A 21,811-nucleotide genomic window follows, 5' to 3' on the forward strand; every position below is an offset into this window, starting at 1 on the left:
CCCGTGGCGCAGGGACCGCCGCCGTTATTTGCGGGGTCCTTCCCCTCCCTCCTTCCCAAGGAGCTGTGGAATATCTGCGAGGGAGCGATGACTGGAAAGGGTTTGTCCTGCCGGCTGGAATACTTTCCTCCCCGCCCGCCCCCCCCCGCCCAGCCCGTTCCCATGGCGACGGCGTCCTGGCAACCGCGCCCGCTCCCGCAGCCCGGCCTGCGGCCCCGCTCCGCGCAGCCGGAGGCCCGCCACGCCACGCCACGGATGGATGGACGGACGGACGGACGCCCCGGCCGCGTAGAGGCAGCCGCGACGCTTCGCCAAGGGCTGCTGTAGCGGTGGCGGCGCGTTAGCGAGCGGGGCTGGGCCGGCCGCGGGGATGCGGGGGGAAGGCGGGCAGCGCCGTCCTGCCCGGAGCCAGCACTGGTGAGTGAGCGCAGCGCCCCGCGCCCGCCGCAGCGGCTGTCCCGGCGCCGTCCCTCCGTGTTGCATGGCCGTAGAGTGGTGTCTGCGCTGTGGTGTCCTGTCAGCTGTCGTACACCCCGTGTTTCCACGGCCGTGACCGCGCTTACCGGTGACCCGCCCACGCCGGGGTCCCGGGCCGGCCTGCGCGGCAGAGCCGCGGGCGAGGCAGAGCGCAGGCGGAGTCCGCGCACCCGCCCGGCACCGGCACCGGCACCGGCACCGGCACCGGCACCGACTGCAGCCCGGAGCCCCCGTGCTGCGCAGCTGCCTTAGCACAACCGAGCAGCCGAGCGGCACAGGGCCGTGCCCTGCCAGGATCCCGAGCCGCGGCTCGGGGCCACGCCGGCGTAGCGACCCCCTCCCCGCGGGGAGCCTCCTCCAGCGCTCCCCCGCGCAGCGCGGCCACGGCCACGGCCACGGGCCGTGGCAGCAGGGCGGAGGGGCTCTGCAAGGGTTTGTTTCACGTGACTCACCCCTACAGTCGGGGTTTGACCCACCCTTCTCGCCCAGTCGCGACACAGCGACTTTTGCACTTACTCCAAAATGTTGCCCCGAAGTGCCTCAGCGTGACACCAGGATCGTGTGGCTCCTGGGGTGCTGCTGTCATATGCTCCCTCTATAGCAACCAAAGCCTCTTCTATTTTAAGAAAAGAGTGATTAAAGTGTTTGCCTCGACAGGTATTTCAGTCTGCTTTGATTCCCGTGTGACTTGTGGCAAGTCGCATAGCCCCCCCCCCCTCCTTCACTTCCCTACCAGCAACATAAGGAGAACAGTATTTCAGGGATAATAAAGCTTTCCTACCCCACAGGCATACTGTGAGAATGAATGTGAAAAATGCTCCAAGGTGCACAGACATTACAGCAAGTGTTACACATAGGTTATAATGGAAGATGGAGAACCGAACACTACAGATGCGATTATCCTTCAAAACAGGAAAAATGGAGATCCTGCAGAAAATAAACATGCAAGGCAGTCTGCTGAAGTGGGGAAGGGATGCCACAGTACAAATAGCAAGCAGTGAACTTTGTGTCGCTATAAGTGTTTCTTCAGCATGTCCCACGTATGATTCTTTTTTTCAAGCTTTTACATGTCTGATGTCAGTGACTTAAAGAAACGATAAAGACGTACCCCACGTTCGTATGGAAAAGCTACCTTATGTATCAAGTGAACTGCTATTTTTGGCATCAGGCATACCATTTACAACTGGGAAAAATATATATCTCATCCATGTGACAAGTATATTTGGAATATTCAGTAAATTAAATCAATCAACCAAAATCTACTGGGCTAATACATCATTATTTAAATTGCTATAGCAGTATCAAGCAGGAGACAATGTAATTTAAGAAAAAAAAAAAAAAAAAAAAAGCACCTGAAGCCAGTATTTCAACTGGTATCTAAGTTGATCCCAGTTTAATGACATTAAAATTGGAGCTATGTGAAATTACACTCCTCTGAATCCAGGCATCAAAACACCTTATTTTTTCTTCTATATTTTAGTCTAAATCGGTATTACATGCACTCATAGAGAGGGGATTTGTCATTAGGTCTGACACCTATCTGTTACTGTTTACTGCAAATACCTCCAAACTGCAGAAAAGTTTTGTACAACTGTTGAACAAGCCCTTAACACATTCCTTCTGGATGTTGAATCTGATCAAGAAATCTGCTAACTGACGATGAGATATTTCACTGTGTACCGAGACATGTGCTTAAGTTAGCAATAACAAATGAATGAGAAGTCCATCTGTGTAACTTTTGTTTCATGTGCACAATTCTCCAGACATTTGCATTTAGCTGCGTGCCTAATGGTAGTCTGGCAGAAAAAGTAAAAACTTCAAGCAATCCTACGCTTACACTGCTGCAAACATTTTTTTTTTTTTCAATTGACATTAAATTGATATTGAAGGCCCTCAGATTAAAACACTTGAGGATTTTTTTTTTGTCTGGCTTTTATAAGGTGTATTTTACTAAGATACTGCTAGATGTACAGACTTTAATATCTGTTCTTCGTTTTTCTAGGTAGCATCCAGTGCTTTGCTGCTGGGATACACATAGCTCTTCTTAAATCAGTGGGATATTCCCGTGTTTATAGTTAAATTGTGTCTAAATGTTTCACTGCATCAAGATCATTAAAATGTGCTATGGCCCAGAGGACTAAGAGTAAATGACCTCAGATCTGCTGAGAACTGGGTGCCTGGTTACTGTATAACCTCACCGTGCAGCTGGGAGGGACGCCCCGCAGAGTGGTGGCATTGTTTGAAAAAAACAACTGGGAAACTATGAGTGTGAGAAACAGATAGCAGGACTGGACATTCAGTGTCTGCGCAGGATTCTGAATGCCGGAGTCATCTTAATGATACCCAGCTCTTACACCGTGCTTTTTACTTACAGGCATGTAAGAACTTAAACAAGGAGGTAGGTATCATTATCTCTGTCTTCCATAGAGGGAAATACAGTCATTAGACATGGAAATAATTTGTCCAAAGTCATCAGGGTCAGAGATTAAGCAAGGAATTAAAATCAGACCTTCTGCATTCCAGTCTAGTGCCATTGCTGCTCAGCAACCCAGCTTCTCTTAAACCTATTTTTTTTTTCCTAATTTCTAGTTTCTGAAGCACCATGCTATAAATAGAACACACATACCGTGACAATGTTTGCTCCCTGCTTTTAGGCAGTGCTTTCATACATTTCTGAAGCACAAACATGATTTGCATTTTGAGATCTTGGAGGAGAGTCCTACCACTTCTTTACAATTGATATTTCACTATTTTGTTTCAATAGCTCTATTTTTCTCTTTCTGTTTGTAGAGCATATTGCACTAGATTTCATCAGCAATTGCAAAATTCTTTTCATACATCAACCTTTAATTTTCAGTGAGGATTTTAAGTTCCCAAGGAATTCAGGCTCAGGCCATGCTCATTCTCTTTATAGTTAAAAATGTTTAATTGTTTTATATAGGGTGAAATAGTTGGATTTGATTGAGGCTACCATATTTTTCATCAATTTAGTTTCTGTCAGCGGACAAAGCTACTGAGCCAGGTGCTGGTCTCACAGTAAAATATCTAAAATGTCTTTCTGAAGCTTACCCTGCTGCAACGTCTGTCACAGTCTGGCTGGCTATGTCTAAAAATTAAAACCAGAATCTGTATTTTTACAACAGAAGAATTTACTTACAACATAAAGGGTGATCATTTACATTTGAAGACAAATTAATAGACGACTCAGTTTTGCTAATCTATGCTGATGTCTAACACATGTTATTTAGGTTTCTGACTGTCAATGCTTTTGCTTGAAAAACACCTTACCTCTAATGAATCTACTGTCATGAAATATTTTTATTTTATTCTCTAGTCAATAGTTTCTTAAGCTTTATGGTAATCCTGTAGATCTCACTTTTTTTATTCATTATTGATGATGTCTGAGACCAGTAGACAGACTGGGGATAAGAAGTTTGTTTGCCTCTGCCCTGCCAAACCAGTTCTGTGGGTCAACAGCAGATTTCAGTTTCAAGGCTGTCAACCTCGCCTTTTTCAAAAGTATCATTTCCACTACAAAAAGCTTTTTAGCAGTTTTTAGTTTTCATTCTTTTGTTCTTTTGTATTGATTTTTATTTGCATTTATTCCATAAGCAATATTTGAACTCCAAGATCAGAGCTGTCAGCGTAATCTTAAACTTTACTTAAAGATTCGCTTAAAGCAGAAGCATTAAGTCATTTCAGTGCCAGATAAAAACTATTGAATAATTCAATGTGTACTTTTTCAACAGACATAAATTGCTGACCAGAAAATGGCCCAGCGAAGCCCAATCTTCCCAACTCTTGCCCCTTCTGAAAGGTACAGTTTGGAATGTAAGAAAGTAAAATCTTCATATTGCAGAGTATTATGTGTCTCTCAACTCCCTATATATAGTAATGCTGTGACCTGGAACTTCGGCATTAGTATGAAAAGCAAAGTGAAATACTGTAAACTCATTCAAATCATGGCCCAAATCACAATTCTTTACTCAACTTTCACTTAACCTTTTCCCAAAGAAATCAAATAGCTTAAACTGTAACTGCGTAGAAGTCCAAGAATACTATACTTTAGCCAGTCTTCTAATAGCATGGAATAAGTTTTAAAACTCAGAGCCAGAGTTTAACCTTTGTTGGAGTCCTCATACATTTCTATCAATATCATCATGGTGAAAGTAAACTGTTAATTTGGCTCACTAACAGGAAACAACATGGAGAATGCACAGTAAATAACAGAGTTCCAAGAAAAACATCTCTGTCAAAGTGGGGTTGAACTTGTATCTTCCACTTATGCTTCTGAAAATTTGCTTTATTCTTTACAGAATATAGTGGCAGAAAAAGATTGCATGCATTAGCAGGATATTTTTATTTTAGTCTGAGCGCCCGTGAGCTCCATTGCTTTCTATGGAAGCTACGTAGTACACACCTCTCTTGAAAAATCTAGACAATTATTCAAGGTACCTAAATGTAAACTATTCTGGGGGAAAATTTGACTTCCAAGACTATGAGAAGCTTGTCATAATTTTGGTCTCTCCTCAATTTCTACACCTACACATGCTCCTGTCCGGTTCATGGGGGAGCAAGCTTCTGTATGGTATTACAGGATTGTACGGTTTTATAAAGACTGAAATAAGGAACGGACACAGGCTAGTCCTTTTTAATCTTAGTCTGTTTCCATTTAATTTGCAATATCTACCTTCCTCAGTTAGCGCTTTGATTAAGTCTGAAAAATGTAGAGACAAATAGCATTACTTTTGAGACTCAATAAAAGGCTTTTGCATTTGGATTCTTAATCAAATTATAGTCCTGAATTGTAACTACTTTTGTAATGCTAATGTAATTTTCTTAAGATCCTATGCTTTTGTAAGCTTCCTTAAAGAGAAGGAAAAAGAGCCTGACCTGCCTTTGTACAAGATACACGCAGCAGCCAACACAGCACTTGCTTATTTGTAGCAGTGGGCCCTCCTCTGAGTATTTGGTGCTTCTCCCCAGTATCGCTACTAAGATAATATCGCACTGTCTCCAGTGCAAAAGACATTGCAGAGTTTTGTGTGAGAACTTAACAAAATCTGGATATTCTTCTTCACTAGACGGGTTCGAAACATACCGCTGCATAGCCAGGCATTGACAGCGGTCCCGCTGGCATCCGCAAGCCTGGTGGATCAGCTGGAGGACAGAATCCTAAGCCATGAGAAAACAACAGCGGCTCTTGTGGAACATGCTTTTCGCATTAAGGAGGACATTGTTTCCACTCTGCACAGAATGCAGAACAAAGGGGGGGGTGACCGGTTGGCTAGGCAACTCTTGGAAGAACATATCCGAAACATAACTGCAATAGTGAGGCAGCTTAATCGGGACATTGAGGTATGTCAAGAATTTTTCACAGGACTAATGCCATCTCGGCCACTTACTCCTTCTAATTTAGTAAGAAAGTTTACCACAGGATAAGTAAAGGTCAGACAAGGTCTGAAGATCCTGTAAGCTTCTAAATTGTTTTTATAACTTGAAAAACTGTTTGCAAATTACATAATTCTTTCAGCGGCTATGAAAATAGCACAGGATATTAGCATATAAACACAGAAACCTTTGTGATACTAATAAGCTTGCTTTCAAAAGCTGCACTGGAAAACCCTGAAAAAATGAATTAATGCGACACTAAGACCCAGCTCAAGTTCAGTCCAAAGGCTGTGCTGTATAAACACTAGGAAATGCCTTAGCTCTATAATAAACTTTCTTCCACTTCCGAACTACTGACAACACTGAGTAGCAAACCCATCTGCTCATTTCTATGACCTAATCAGACTCAGATCTGTGACTTCACATCTGACCTCTGCTGCAATGAGCAACAGGGGTATGACAGGGAAAACGAAAGGATAAAAATTAATATTTAAGTCTCTATTCCATTGTCAAGTTATACTTTATCCATATTATGGTATTTTTTGTGCAGATGGGACACTAAGAATAATAAATAAATGACCTAAAAGGTATCTGGTTTAGTATGATCCAAGACAACACTTTTAATAAAGAAATAATAAAAAGGCATCTGATATTACTGAAATACTGAAACTAGTGAGTGACATTTTAAGTGTACATTAAATGTGACATACTGAGTTTATATTTGCATATGAATGCTTTGTAGATGCTGCAGGAACAGATACGTGTCAGAGACAATCTCAGCTATGGAACAAATTCTACCCTGAAGAGTCTGGAAATGCGGCAGCTTTCTGGTTTAGGAGACCTTCGGGGAAGAGTTGCAAGGTAAAAGTCAACACGGAAGTATATTTTGGAGATTAGCTAATGTTGCTTTAATCTTGAAGTATGAATGTTAATGATAATGGGCTGAATTCAACTTTGGCAAAATTCCCAGGATAAAATGAAAATGAATAATGATCCTTTGCATTCCAGTATTACATATTAAACTTGACAATATCACCCTTAATTCTTGAAATTAGTTTTTAAACAAATTGCCTCAAATTCCTTAGGAATTTGGGTTTGTTTCAGCTCTGAAAAGTACTACGGTTAGGCTGCTCTATCTTTGAAACAAATTAATTAGCACAATTATAAAGGCAGTATGGAACAATCTGCACTTGTAAAGAACAGAATAGTTGCACATTTTTGCATATATTTTAGAAGTAAAAAATCTGTGCATTCTGTTATCGGTTAGCCATATTAAAAACTACATATGCTACCTGACACATAAGGAACAGAAAACTATAAAATACTAGAGGTTTCACAGGCTGCTTGAAACTCCAGGTTACAATTGTGCAACTACACAGACTCTAGGTTGTCCCATCAATGACACATTTACAAACTCCAGCACAAAAACATGTAAGTGTCTGCAAAGTTGAACGCAGAAGACAAAGGACATGTACAGCTATAGAAAAAGGACCTAATCTGGCCTAAAGTAGCTTGGCTAATAACTTCAGTGGAATTATACTTGTCCTGAATTTGACCTGTTGTCTATATGGTACGGATAATTTTTTTTTTTGTACTTCAACTGATTTAGCGATTACCTTCAACAGCCTACAAAAGTAATCAGGGAGGGATCTTCCTTGAGTTAAAGTTTTCTCATACATTATTTGACTGTTCAAAATTTCCCCTATACCTTTCATAGCCCATTTTATAAAGAATATTTTAGAGATATTTTATGTGCACTTTTTTTTAAAAAAGTTATGCACTATCCTTTCGTAAACAGGAATGAACTAAACAAGTCTGTCAAATCACAAAATTGATTGAAAAATATAGATACATACAGAGAGATCTGTATCTATCTCACTGAGAAATCCCTGACATTTACCTGCTTAGACCTTCCTGCTTCTTTATGTAAAAAGTCCACTTTCAGATCATACTACATCATGAGAGAGGTTTGTATTTGGAGCAACACAGCTGCTTAACATCTTATGAAGCAAAATGTAGTGCCTTTGCTTTCAGTAACAGAACTCAAGTGAACAAACACGTGCCAGCATGAGCTTCACAGTGGGGCCCTTGCCTTTCCTGAGTACCTGGTATTGGGCACAGCAGCAGACGAGTAGAGTCTGTGCCAGGATTTCTTCCTTTATTTACTTAGAGCAACGCCCTTGTACTGTGCCTGAGTTGCAATTTATCTGATAATTGTAGGAGATTATACAATCTGCCTTATGTCAGACTGTGCAATGAATGTTGCACATTTGTATTCATTACCATAAGAGAAGCAGTTTATTGTCTTTCAACTGTTACCTTCTATTCAGCAATATGCTCTCTAGATAAAAAAATTCCATGAATGAGGAAGAAAATAATCTTCCCTTTATCCGAAATCAAGTTAAAGCACTGTTCCATGGGAGAAAGCTATTCACCTTTACTTACAGACATACTCTACTTTGACAATTAGTGTTCCTGTGAATAATAATTACAGTAATATCTGGAGATCATGGTCAAGATGGCCGTTTGTTATGCTCTTGGCTCTATACAGATACTTACCAGAAATTATCCTTGGGATAAACACTTCCTGATTACTCCAGCCAATGTTCCTTGCATAAAATAAGCTGAACTCACCTAACATTGTTTTACATTTAGTCCTGCTAGCTTTCAGGTGAGTTCAAAGAGTGAAACCTTAGAAACATGATCAAGTTACTGTGGGTTACCAACTTACTGTGCATCAGCTCTCAGCCACAGCCAAGGCACTATGTATGGCTCCGGCTGTAGTGACAGTCGGCTAATTTAACTCCAAGTACATCACGTTTGCTCTAGGCTAGAAGTGGGCAGATGGACAATCACTGTGAATCAGTTTATATATGCCACATGACAGTAAATCACCTAAGTCTGAGTCTTTTGGTCCTGTAATAATTTGTCAATCTCAGGATTCTGGCCAAATTTCGGTTCCAGTTATTACGTACATACTAAACATCCTATTCAACTCCAGTATTGGAGAGAGTGGTGTTTATTTCCTAACACCAACTGTTCTGTAACATGTCAATATATCACCGAACAACTGTCTCATTATTTTTTGAGGGTTGATGCTTTTAATGATGAGAACATGGATCCCTACATGCACATGCAGTTCTTAAGCACAGCTCCAAAACATGCTACCCACAGCTCTGGATGAGTGAGATTTGGACAGACCTCACAACAGACTTCACCTGCATCACAGAATCAACTAATATCCCTCCCAGAACATGACTGAATACACATCACAGCTGATGTCTCTGGGCCATTTCTCATTAAGCATAATTTATTGATGAATTTGTAAAGCATCATTACAGTGTTTACGATGAATGATGCTGTACATTTTCCCAAGAATCAGCATTAACTTTAAGAAGAATATTACCTCTATTAAATTCAGTGACATATTCAGCAGAAAATTAGATAGATGCCAATAGATCCATTACTCCAGCCTTCTATCCCTGATGTTGGCAATTTTATATAACACAGATTTACCAATTCTATTTCTAGTGATATTAGATCATAAATCTCGTGAGTAGTGCCTTATCATTTATTTACAGAATAACTTGTGGACTATGATCATTTGTCTGGGAAGTTTAAATACAGCAGCCTGGTCAGAACCATAGCAGTAGCTGTCTCTAGAAGCTTCCTGACAGCTGAAACATCCAGAGAAACAGCAACTATGCATGTTCAAACTGGGCCTACTTTGCATATATAGATGAATTTTTATATACGTTATAGATCTGATTCATTTCAGACACCCTGGACTCAGTACATGTAGGCAGATTTTCCTACACTGCACAGAAAATGAGTCTGATGCATCTATGAACTTCTAAGTACAATAAATCTGCTGCACTCTGGCTACTGGCTGTGTAGGAGATGCTCACGGCGAGGACTGATCTGGGCTCCCCGATCCAGGGGATATTCAGAACCTACCAGCTCTGCTCTTCTTGCCCAGTCAACCCCCTGGACCTATCAACTTGCTTTTCACTGTTCGTTTTCAGCTACTTGTTTTTCACTGAAACACTGGTATTTTAATTGAAACATCTACTGTTTTATTATAGCAGGAACATTAAAAATCTGTGTGTACCATTATGGCATATTTATATAGCATCCTTTCGCAGAGTATTGGTGTAGTTCTCAGCTTTATCTAGTCCCTGGTGATACTGCATAGAGCAACCATTGTACTTTGATTTCTTAGAGATCAAAGACAACAAAAATACCCCTCAGTGTGCCAGAAAAATAACTACTACTTTTGCTTACTATGACTTGGAAAGCAGATGTTTGAGAACTTTCAGAAAATGTTCTCCAAAATCAAACAGTAGTAAAATGAACATTCTAGAGCATCTTTGGCCAAAATTTCAACAGTGCATGTGTGCGACTGCACATGAAAAACTGCACTGGGTTGTTTGTATGAACAGCTTCAGCATTTCAGACACGAAGACATAGAACTAATTATTGTGCATTTCTTTGTACAGAATGGTTTTATGTACAGCTCTTATATTTTTAAACCAGTATTTTTCCTAGATATCTTAATATATTTCTAATTTTTTTCCTCGTGTTTTTAAGATGACCTAACTTCGAAAGTTGTTTTGAACTTCTGTCTTTATGTCCATAGTTCAGTGGCTTCATTTATATAAACAGTCTGATTAAATTACCCAGGAACTTAAATCCAGTGTTCAGAAACATTTAGTTCTATTTGTAAGAGGAATTCTATTGTCATTTTAACATGTATCTATAAAAAAATATCAAAGCAGAACCTTCACAGGTGGGGATTGTAGTGTGCCTTTTTTATTTTTTTCCCATCTCTTTTTTTTTTTTTTAAACAGGGAAACATTCCAAACTATAATGTGCCCTTTTGTTTACATTGCTGATTTTCTTCTGACCCATCATGCAACAGAAACCTGAATCAAAAGTGTTAGAAAGCCCATGGTTTTCCATATATTCATCTTATTATTGCCTCCCTCTCCCATATGAAAGCAGTGGAAGCATGAACTGAAGTTATTTAATTGTTGTAAGCTTTTAACTCAAAATGTATACTCGCATAACTAACATCAGAATCTCATTCTTTGTCTGCAGCACACTAACGTTTTCTTCCAGGTCAAAACTAATAAGGTGTTTATGAGTGTGCACAATGTGTATATAGCAAAGAGACTTTTCTTTTACCACAGCAATATACAGAATATAGCAGGATCAACATTCCATAACTACACAGAATGGAATTTAAACTTCATTACAACTTTGTTCAAAAGGGTGCTAATTACAGGAACTGTGTACAAAAATGAAATGATCAGATTAATAGATACCAGGCTGGCACTAAATTAACAGTCAGAATTTTAACGTTTCAGTTACCATGCAACTATATGACCCCTCTGATCACGTAACTGAGTTCCTCAAAGAAGAGAGATGCATTGTGATTAAACCCAAAACACTAATTTGCCTTAAAAACAATTACAGATGCCTGCTGTTTACATCCGCAACAGTAGTTTCAAAACTGTTGATTTTTTATATTTTCTGTCATGCTTCAGAGAAACAAAACTAATCAGTTTTCTGAGCCCAAAGGTTTTTGGTGACTAGATGTAAGATGATTTCATTCCTCTGTTTCTCTCTGATCATAACAACATGGAGAGATTTGACTTCTCTTGCCTTTCTAAAGAAACCGCCTGATTTTAAGACCTACAAGTATGCTTCACTGCTATGTAAACTTGAGCTGGTCTTCCTACAGGTATTACTAAATGGTCTCACAATGCCCAACTGCTAAACTATAAACTAATTTCCACAAGTTCTGTAATTGCATTACTGCTTATTTTCATATTGAAATTGTACCGTAATACTAAGCAGATGCTTCATTTGTCACTTTAGCTGTTACTTTCCCTTCATGTTTAATGATAATGGTAGTTACTGTAACCGAGGTGATGAAAATGCATGTTGAAATGAAAGCCTTTGAACTGAAATGCGACTAAAAAGGGGTTAAAAATGTGTCACTGGTTTAGGTAATGACTTATCATGCCCTAGCTTATTTCATTTTACTGCCTTTTTGTCCCTCCAACTGTAACTGCTGTCTGTTCTCCATCAGTTTCATAGATCAAATTTGGTAACATTGCTGATTACATATTTCCCTTAGCAAAAAAATGTATATGACTCATACTTCACAGAGGTCTTACTCCTGAAATTATAGTACTTATATTTTTACAACTCAGTTAATGCCCTTATTGTATTACTGTAGATGAAATCCACCTGACCAAGGTATTTTTTAAATGTTGTAGAAAATGCACATATTCTATAGCACATTTATCCTGAAAATGTTTTACAGCATCAATGAAGAAAGCATCAATGTGAAGAAAGGAAACAATAATTATTATGTTCCAGGACTGCATTTCATAGTCTTTTGCAAGACAAAATTGCCATTGCTTTTAATGACAGTTTTACCTAAATAAAGACTAATAACTGTAAAATTTGCCCCACATTATTTCCTATTCCACAAATAAAAGTAAGAATGTAAAACTCAGAGGAACACAGATACAATAATGAAAAAATGGTCTTCAATTATTTAGGCTTCTAATCATGCAGGTGAAATGATATACACCTTAACAGATGTTTTTTTTGAGTATGACAATAGTATGAGGTATTGAAATTCTGCATCTTTGCATTTCTAATGTGATTTCCCTGACTGATAACAACACAATCTACAGTTATTACGTCAGCGCCAAGATGACAGGAATGTATGTGTCAGAGTATTTGACTTCTAGTCCCATTTGGGAGCAGTTTGCCGAGCACTGTATCATCATTTTTACAGTCTCATCAGACACTGTTTTGCTAGACAGCCAGCGATTTCACAGAAATGCCCAGTCTAAAATTGATAATTTAAAAAGCCTAGATATTTTAGTCTATTCAGCTGTTGCTTTGGTATTTATTTATTCAAACAGGTGTGATGCTGGGTTAGCCAGACTGTCTGCAGAGCATAAAATTACGTATGAAAGACTTCAGAGCCTAAGTAAAGACCAACACACCTCCAAGCTGATCTTAGAGTCTAAAATCAAAGAGGCAGAAATACAGGTATGGTATTTAGACCAAGGCGATCTATGTATGGGTAAGAGTTATAGTCTTAATTCACACAGACTCCATTACTGTTAATTATTATCCTGGGAGGTCACAGATTTACAAATGGAGAGGTTTATCTGCTCACAGTCCTTATTAGATTAAATATTGGTACCTAGCTGTATTACTGTACTGGCCTAACTGAAAAAAGGTCCTTAATTTGCTGCCTTGAACACGCTGTGTAGAAGGGGCTAGTATTTAAAGGCACATGAAAGGACTCCAAGGAATGAACAAAGGTCAGTGATAACTGGCCTGAATGGCTTCTTGAGGTTGAAATGTGAACATGACAAGGATGCTCTACAAAACTACCACAACAATGCAAGCATCAGTGTCTCTCCCTGTATCTTTTGGCCTTCCCAGAATGATTTTATATGTATTTGAACACAATTTTTGAAGGTCTGCAACACAAAACTGCTTTGGGGTTCTACGAATCCATTAATCTGTCTGTCAGGTTTCTCTTCCATTGGGTATAAGAACTGAAGTGAGCACTAGATACAAGAAGAGACTTATGACATTAAGGAAGAGGAGTCTTCTTATCTCCATCTCAAGGCCTTCCCCATCTCTTGTGCAACAAAAGTATTTTACATCTTCATTTTGCAGTAGGTAAATGGTTAAAATCCACTTTGCCTTTCTCAGAAGACTCAGTATAGTATATTAGAATGCCAGCATGCTAGGAGCATACTGTCACAAGTCTTGTAAAACAGAACAGTGTGTTTTGTAGCACTGGAATGACTGTGTTGATGAGAAAGATTTTCTGTTAGTAGTGTCCTATCCCCAGTTAAATCCAGCACTTTTATCGCTGCAGTGTCCATTATACATGAAGCAATGAAGAATATCACTCAATATTGGTAGAGTGCTTTGCCATTCGTTTGCTCTGCTTACGTGGCAACATGGAGACGTATGGATTGTGTAAATTCAGCTGTTTCAAGGTAGGGGGAGCAGACAGATGCTTTCAAGGAAAGACAGTTCAAAATATTTATGGCTGAAAAAATACAGTTTTCATAGTGTTGATTCTTTCATCTTGCAAGATAGTATATTTTTCATGGTAAAGTAAAAAGTGCAAATTCAACAATTTTTGAAATGTCTGAAAAATAGCCCTTCTTTAAGATCTCCTATACTGTTATGAAAACGTTCCAAGTGGGACTGTGATGAAATGCTGTTGAAAAATAGTAAGTTCTGAATTTTGTTTCAGATTTCTCATCTTCTGAGCAGAGTAGAGCAATCGATAATGCAACAAGAAGCAAAGCTGAAGATTGCCTACAAAGAAAGCAACCAACAGCTCCACCTTCTGGATATGAAGTGAGTGCCCAGGAAACCTTGCTGCTGCCATGCACCTTGGAAGACAGGGCCTCCATTTTCCAAGTTTGACTGTTGTAATCTTCAGGTCAACAAAAGCATGAACCTGTTTAAATATATATGTGTGCTCAACAGATACTACAAAAGTGTAATGGTCTGTCAAGTGGGACTCACTTTCAACACAAATTCTGCCCCTAATGTGGTTAGGCCATTTTGAAAAGCCCATTAAGTCCCTAGTTAAGTATTCAGGTCAAACTTGTATTAAAGAACACAACTAAGGTTTTTTGTAAGAGTGGCCTGGTACCTTTTTGCAACAACTGTATGAAGCACCGAATGATGGAGGGGGCTGTCAAGAGCAGGGCAAAAAGTTCAACTCAAGCAACCAGGAAGTGAGGCACAGCATTCACTAAGTGTTATTGCTTTAAGTTGGCTTCAAATATAAACATATAACTCAAATACCCAAATTATTAATGACAAGCTGCTGTGCTACTAGTAGACATTATATAGGGACATATTCAGTTCAGATATTAACTCTTCTCCAGACATTTAACTCAGTGGCAGTCCTGGCTTAAGCCATCCACATCCTCACTGCTTATTGCCATCCTCGTGCAAACCCATCCGTTACGTTGGTAAACCTATTTGCAAACCAGATGAAAGAATAGATCCAGGTTTCAAATATTAGCTGGAAAAAAGAATGTCTAAAGGAATAGTTCCACTGGCACAATTGGTTGGTGTAAACTTGAGGTGGGTATAGGCAACTTAAGTGGGGCTATATGAACCAGCATTGCCACTAAAATAAATGGTTACCAAATATTTTTTCAGATTTAAGACCTATGGGCACAAAGATTATAATCTGAATGGATGACCATGTTCTGTTTTTAATGCTGCAAAGAATTTGCATCTACTGTGTCTCAAAATGTTGTGACATGTTTCATATAAATAACTGATATTTTGCTGTGCTCTTTCATCTTTATTTTCTAAAACAGTATTACCTTACCCAGTTTAGTAGCCTTAAAGATTCACCTTAATATGGTGTCAAGAATGTATTAAATTGTCATTAAACTTTTTATGAACATGTTCATAAAAAAGACACTGCTGAATGACCAATCGTTCTGCTCTTTTCTATGTACTAATTTCTATTATGCTCTTAGATTAAAAAATGCTATTGAGGAACTCAGCAGCCAGATTTTGTCTGCACGTAGCTGGTTGGAACAGGAACATGAAAGGATTGAAAAAGAGCTTGTCCAAAAAATTGACCAACTCTCATTGACTTTTAAGGAAAACATGGTAAGTTTCATTAAAATGTCCTAACAGTACTTCTCAGGAAGTATTCAAAAGCTTTATTAATAACTAAGATGGTGTAATTGAGATATTATTTGAATTACATTTTTAGACCTCTTCAATACTTCTACAACTCTTTTCACTGATGTCAATTATAACATCCCCACAGCTTGAGAGTCTTCAAATAAATCTGATCACTTCTAAATAGATAGTATTTTAGCTTACAGTAATGAAGTCAATTTAAACAATTTTACAAAAAATTGTAATTTCTTACACCTTTGAATTTTACATACAAGACGATTAATCAATATCTATTGCATATTTGGGAAATATCACTGTAATTTCATATGCAGAGTAAATCATTAAAATTGTTCTTCCCGGCTCCAGGAAATGAGTGAAAGAGCTATAGAGATGAAATTCAACCAAATGGCAGAGAAAATTGACAAAATAGAAGAAATACAGAAGATAACCATGGAAGCACATGAAGCAAAACAGATTGAAGAAAAGATAAATATTCGCATTGGCAAACTTCAAAATGAGATAAATGAAGATATAAAAGAAATGAAAGCTGAAGTTAATGCTGGTAGGACAATAGTTATCAAGTTATTTATTCTGAATTGTGGTAACAATGATGGACCTATAACAATATGCAAAATGCCTTTGCTTGTATCAAAGTAGTTTAAAGCCTTTTGGGCCAGATGTAATGGCTGCACCTGTGGCATTAAAAAGGATTTTCACTAAGTGTGAAAGTCACAGCAATGAGGTGACATCTTACTAGTTTAGAAGTGCTCTCCCCAGAGCATAGATAGGCACAGCTTGGCTACAATGGGGGGGGGGGGGGGGCGCGGTGTTTTTGCCATCAGCACATAGTTACAGCCCTATTTTTCTTCAGAACTCTTGCTATCTTGCTAGTGTAAAGCAGAGTGTTATGTTAGGGAGCACATTCTGACAGTAATTATGTGATACCCTTGCACCCTGAACTAATTTAATTCTCACCTGAAATTAGGATTTGCAGCTATCTATGAGAGCATTGGGTCTCTACGCCAAGTTCTAGAAGCGAAAATGAAGCTGGACAGAGATGAACTGCAGAAGCAGATCCACCAAATGAAGCAGGAGGTTCCAACATGGGGAGAGGCTGGACCATGACTGTGAGATTTTGTCTGAGAGATTAATGTTTACCTGGCTAAACAGGCAGACTATAATCTTGTTCCAGTCTGTAATCCAAATTAAATGCATGTACCAAATGACATGCTGCTGTTGCACAGGTCCGTATGTTTACTCAAAGCAGTAAACACAAACTCTTCATAGATCAATTGACAAGCTTTCAGGGCAGAGGTGCTGATTTGCCACTGCACTACTCTAGTTGCTCTCAGGAGATTAAGCACAGTGTAAAGCTGGAGTAATATATTGGTGAAGCTGGCACCTAGTTTGCTAAAGGCATTCCAGTGCCCCCCAGTTTCACAGGCTTGATCAGGCAGGTATATGCTTATATGTACATATAGGCACCTGCACAGCCTTCCCCCCACCCCCCTTTTTTTCCTAAAGTTGGTATCATTTGCTTAATATCAGTTTGGCAAAATTCTCCACCTTGATACAAATTACTTAATTGAAGTCAACAGACATTTTTACAGCGACTTTCTCTACTATTGACTTCCTGGGGGAACAGAATTGGCACTAAACAGACCAATTTTCAAAACCTAGGTACCATCAGAAAATCTTTGTTCAGTTTTGCAAGTATCCTGTGTGTGCGTGTGTGTGTGTGTAAACTGAGTAGTGTTATATAATGTAGTTGTAGACCAAGATGATTCATGAACAATGTAAGAAACTTAACTCACGTGGTCTTAAGTATTGTGACCTTTTTAAATTAATAACCAAGTGGAGTTGAGACAAGGTAAATGATGTATATAGAGTATTTAAAACTGGGCATGTGTTCCTGTGACTTGTTTCATTATATTGGTAAAAACGTGGAAAGATTTGAAAACAAAAGAGAAGGTGATAATCTAACATAGTCTGGAGAACCTAATGTAAAATAGTATGCAGTTTATGATCTGCTTACAAATTTTTATTGAAGTAAAACGACTGATTCTTCAAATTTAAGTACACTTTACTAATTTAGCAGATTCAAACTGCTAATTGCATTCACAGTATTTCCAAATAGTAATGGTGCTTATTTCCATTCTCAGAACGGATTACATAATGAAAATCAGCACCCATATGGCTTATTAATCTAGACAGGAAAAGATACATATGTTGATTTTATACCTTCATTCAGAGCTTGATATTGCTCCTCATGTTTGTAAGTCATGAAGCATGAAGCACTCATGAAGAGTAAAAGACTTCATCCAGTTTTCTATTAATTTATACTATTAACAGTAATTCATATACAAAAAATACTATTAAATTACACAAGCCTTATTGTTAATGTAAATAAATCAATGGGATGTCTCTGCACTGTCTTTAATGGACCTTTCTTTTGGCCAGTATTGCAAAACTATACTCCTATTTGGAAAATCAGTGGCAATTTCTCATCACTTTCATGAAAGGTTTGGCTCACAGTCACCATATTAAAAAAAAAAAAAAAAAGTTTTGCTCCAAAACCTTAAATTCATTAACTTCAGTAGGACAGTATAGTGTGTAAAAATCAAGAAAATACATACATCTTTACAGGATCAGCACATAAATTTATTTACACTTCCTACATAGTTGAAAGTTACTTAACATATCAAAGATAGATTAAGTTTTTGCAACTCTGGCTTCCAATGCTCTCTAATAACAAAACTGCCTCTGTTATTCCTGTTTTGTCTCATCCATGTGCTGTGAAGTCTATTTACAATGGCAGCTAAGGGGAAAGCCCAGTTCACTACAGGGAGACAAAGAAATGCTTGAAGACACTTCTTAAGATTTGTCTTAAAAATTCTTTCTTCCTTCATGTCTGTATTTTATCTATTCCTAAATATTCAGCCGTGTGCAGTGGAAAAACTATCACTGGTGTTTTATAAAAAAAGAACAAAGAAAGAATCAAAAAGAGATGGAACAAAAACCCAACAAATTTTTTCTTCTGTAATTAGAAAACTGTACCTGAGATAATCTGGTATGATATGAAGAACATACAAGGTATCAGAGAAACAATTTATATAGGACTTTAATAAAATGTTTCTCTTTTAAAAATCTTGTGTGATTCATCCAGATACAAAACAACACATGAAATACTACCCAATTTCACTTTTGCTACTTTGAAAATATTTTGTCCTAAATCTCAGCTAAAGCAAATAACTAAAAGCCCAAATAAAACAATATTGAAAGGAGAGCTACTGTCAAGCAGTGCCTTCAAACCATATAAAGTGCTTTGTGAAGGGAGGCACAGCTTACAGGGACTGGTATGCTGGGAGGAGACAGACGGAAGCGGTGAGCTAGGCCCAGCTCTACACACAAGTGTAGCCTGCCCGCTGCCCATCCTTTCCACAGAGTGTTCTGACTAGGCACTTGTGTAAGGAAGGCACATGTTGCAGACCATGAGGGTTCTCAGAAAAATTGAGGAATAGACAGAATTCAAAAAAGCAGTATGAAGAAAGATTAAAAAATCTGGAGAAGTAACAGAGAGAAAGAGTAAGAAGAGTGGAGTGACGGAACAGAGGCTGCATGGGCAAAGTCAAGGAGGAGTAGCTACATGCTGATGAAGCACAGAATGGGTTTGAAGATTTTAGACAGAGCTGAAAGTTACAAACAATAATACATTTGATACAAAACACAAAACCCACAAGGATGAGCACATTAATTGATTTGTCATAATTCATGCTCCCTACTTGCCTGCTGCATTTTACTCTGCTCAAACAATTGGAAAACCAAATTATTTTGTTTTGTTTTCCCCTCAGTTACTTACTTTTTTGTTTGTTTGTTTTTGTTAAGTTTTCTGCGCAAAATAGGTCAACAGTGTCTTGTCTGCTTAGTCTGTCAGGGAGTGCTATATCTGTAAGTAACAGCTCAGTTCTTCAAGGGAGAATCAGAGTCCCTGTATCTTTCAGTCATCTTAAAAGCTGCATGACAAAATCCTCCCCTCAGAAACAGCATGCCACCAGGGGAATAACTGTGAAGCCAGGTGGACAGTGTTACAGACACTATGGTCTATGAAAGCTTGGCTTTGCAAAGTGGAAACTAATTCTGAAAGCTGACCTACAGAGATCCTGTAAAGCCAAATAAAAGAAAATAGCTGTGCTTGAAAGTGGAGCTGCCCCTTTATTTTTCCTTGCCGTGCTGGCCCCCAGTGGCATTCCTGTGTGCCAGTCCTGAAGGGATACAGAGGGCTTTTGGTGGTGGAAGTAATGTGCTTCTGTTGTTCAACACAATGTGCTCGTGCTGTGAGTCACTATCTGTGGCACCACCAAACACAGGTCTGCCAGGGCTGGCAAATGGAAAGAGGTAGTGAGAAGCAGCAGTGTTTTTCTGATGACACTCAAGCAAACAGAATGAGACTTAGTGTATTTGGGAAAGTATAATACTGAATATGCACAAAATACTTCTTAAAAGAAAGTACACTGACATAACAATACTCAGTGCAGGAAGGACTGGGAGAAGCCTTGAGAAGCCATCTGCTCCAACTCTCCACTTCAAGATAGGGCCAACTCTACCTAAAATATTTGTTATAGACACTTGTCTAACTTGCTTACAAGTCTTTGAAGAATAAACCGTTGACTAATGCAGTCTGTTCCAACCCTGCCACCCGAACACCTAACCTAAATGGACTCTTGATACGACAAGATGTAATAGGCTTAAATTTCAAGCACAGAAGACACAAAACGTAATTTATTACATTATTCCCTGCATGTTCATTAATTTTTTAATACAGTCTGTGTTTTACAGAAGATTCATGTGAATTTTCACAGGGATCTTTGCCCAATACTTCTTAATCTTTTTCCTCCTTCCTACTTCCCTAAAAAATACACCCCCAAAACCAACCACCAACAAAAACCCAAAACAGTCAAAAGCAGACCACCTCCTCTCATGAAGTTTTAAAATCTTTCTTTTGTCAGCTATTTAGCATGCATGACGCTTAAATCACCTGCAGCGTGCAGACCATAGTATTCACTCAGCTGTGTTGCCTGAATGACATGGCAAGTGTGAAGGATAAACTAATTAAAATTTTTTTAATGGGGGTACATGCCTTTTACATTAGCACGTGATAACACAGTAAAACTATGGTACTGTACAGTAAAAGACTTAAGTGGAAACAGAATTCTGTCAGTAGTTACAGAGCAATTGTGTTATTTAGACTATTATGCAAACCAAAGTAATGATGCAAGTAAGAAGTTAAAAGGATAATCTTAACTTCAACATTTTGTCATTCATGTAGTATAGTTTTATATTGTGGATATTTTGTCATTACGTACCGATATAGTTCAGTGGACAGTTTCCATGTTAGAGAAAAATGTTATGAAAGATAATGAACAGCAGTACACTCCTGTAATGCCAATTTAAACTGAAATGTAATTTTCTTTTTTCAATTTCTATGTTTCTTGCTCTACCTTCTCAAGTGTTTAGCCATCAGGGTCAGAGGGTGTTCTCTGTATCTTAGAATTAAAGTGCTCGTCAGGCATGTATTCCAATAATGGAAACATCTAATGAGAGACATGACAAATCAGTGAAGCCCTCCTATGTGTAGAGTAGGGATTCCTCCTGTGATACTCTCCACGCTGTAAGAAATTCAGAGGTGAATTTGAAAGAAAACAATGGAAATTCGGTGCAAGTCCTCTATTGAATTGGCCACAGGGTGTCACTATTACTCTTGGCAAGTAAAGGAAGATGCTCACTATCTGCATGATCCATAAATGCTGCAATACCACTGAGATAAATATAGAAGTTTTTAACAATATTATGCATTGTTACCAAAAAAAAAAAAAAAAGAAGAACTCTCTAAAGACATCACTCCATCACTCTGTAAAATCTCAATAAAGGTAGATCAAGTTAAGAAAAATTCTCCAAGGGTAATTGTGATACTCCTTTAGACAATGTGCGAAGAATGCTGAGTGGGGACCACAGCTTTCTGCTGCCTTTTCCGTAAGCAGAACTTTGGTTAACACAAAGCATTAAAAAACCTGAACTCCTAAGCCCAGAAAAAAATCAGGGGTAGTTCTTCTAAAGCTAAGATCTAAAATCAAGCAAAGCACTTCAATGCATTTCACACTGATCATCCCAGGATCTGGTGCAGATATGCAGAAGAGGCTCCTCTCCCAGCACTGCCTCTGCCTCTAAG

General features: G+C 38.7%; 1 protein-coding gene across 2 annotated transcripts; it reads left to right on the forward strand.

Moving 5' to 3' along the window:
* The first annotated feature begins 206 nt into the window (after window positions 1-206).
* FAM81A (family with sequence similarity 81 member A) lies at window positions 207-18,199 on the forward strand. Of its 2 annotated transcripts, XM_042803781.1 has the most exons (10): window positions 207-417; window positions 2,852-2,875; window positions 4,227-4,294; window positions 5,562-5,835; window positions 6,611-6,729; window positions 12,816-12,945; window positions 14,180-14,286; window positions 15,435-15,570; window positions 15,952-16,147; window positions 16,571-18,199. In XM_042803781.1, the coding sequence occupies exons 3-10, from the start codon at window positions 4,248-4,250 to the stop codon at window positions 16,708-16,710; spliced, it is 1,149 nt and encodes a 382-aa protein (XP_042659715.1). In that variant the 5' UTR covers window positions 207-417; window positions 2,852-2,875; window positions 4,227-4,247; the 3' UTR covers window positions 16,711-18,199. The 2 variants fall into 2 exon arrangements, with proteins under 2 accessions (XP_042659715.1, XP_032846106.1); XM_032990215.2 differs by lacking the exon at window positions 2,852-2,875.
* Window positions 18,200-21,811: the final 3,612 nt, after the last annotated feature.

Source organism: Tyto alba, unplaced genomic scaffold (assembly GCF_018691265.1).
Source record: "Tyto alba isolate M040663 unplaced genomic scaffold, T.alba_DEE_v4.0 Super-Scaffold_41, whole genome shotgun sequence".
Taxonomy (NCBI): domain Eukaryota; kingdom Metazoa; phylum Chordata; class Aves; order Strigiformes; family Tytonidae; genus Tyto; species Tyto alba.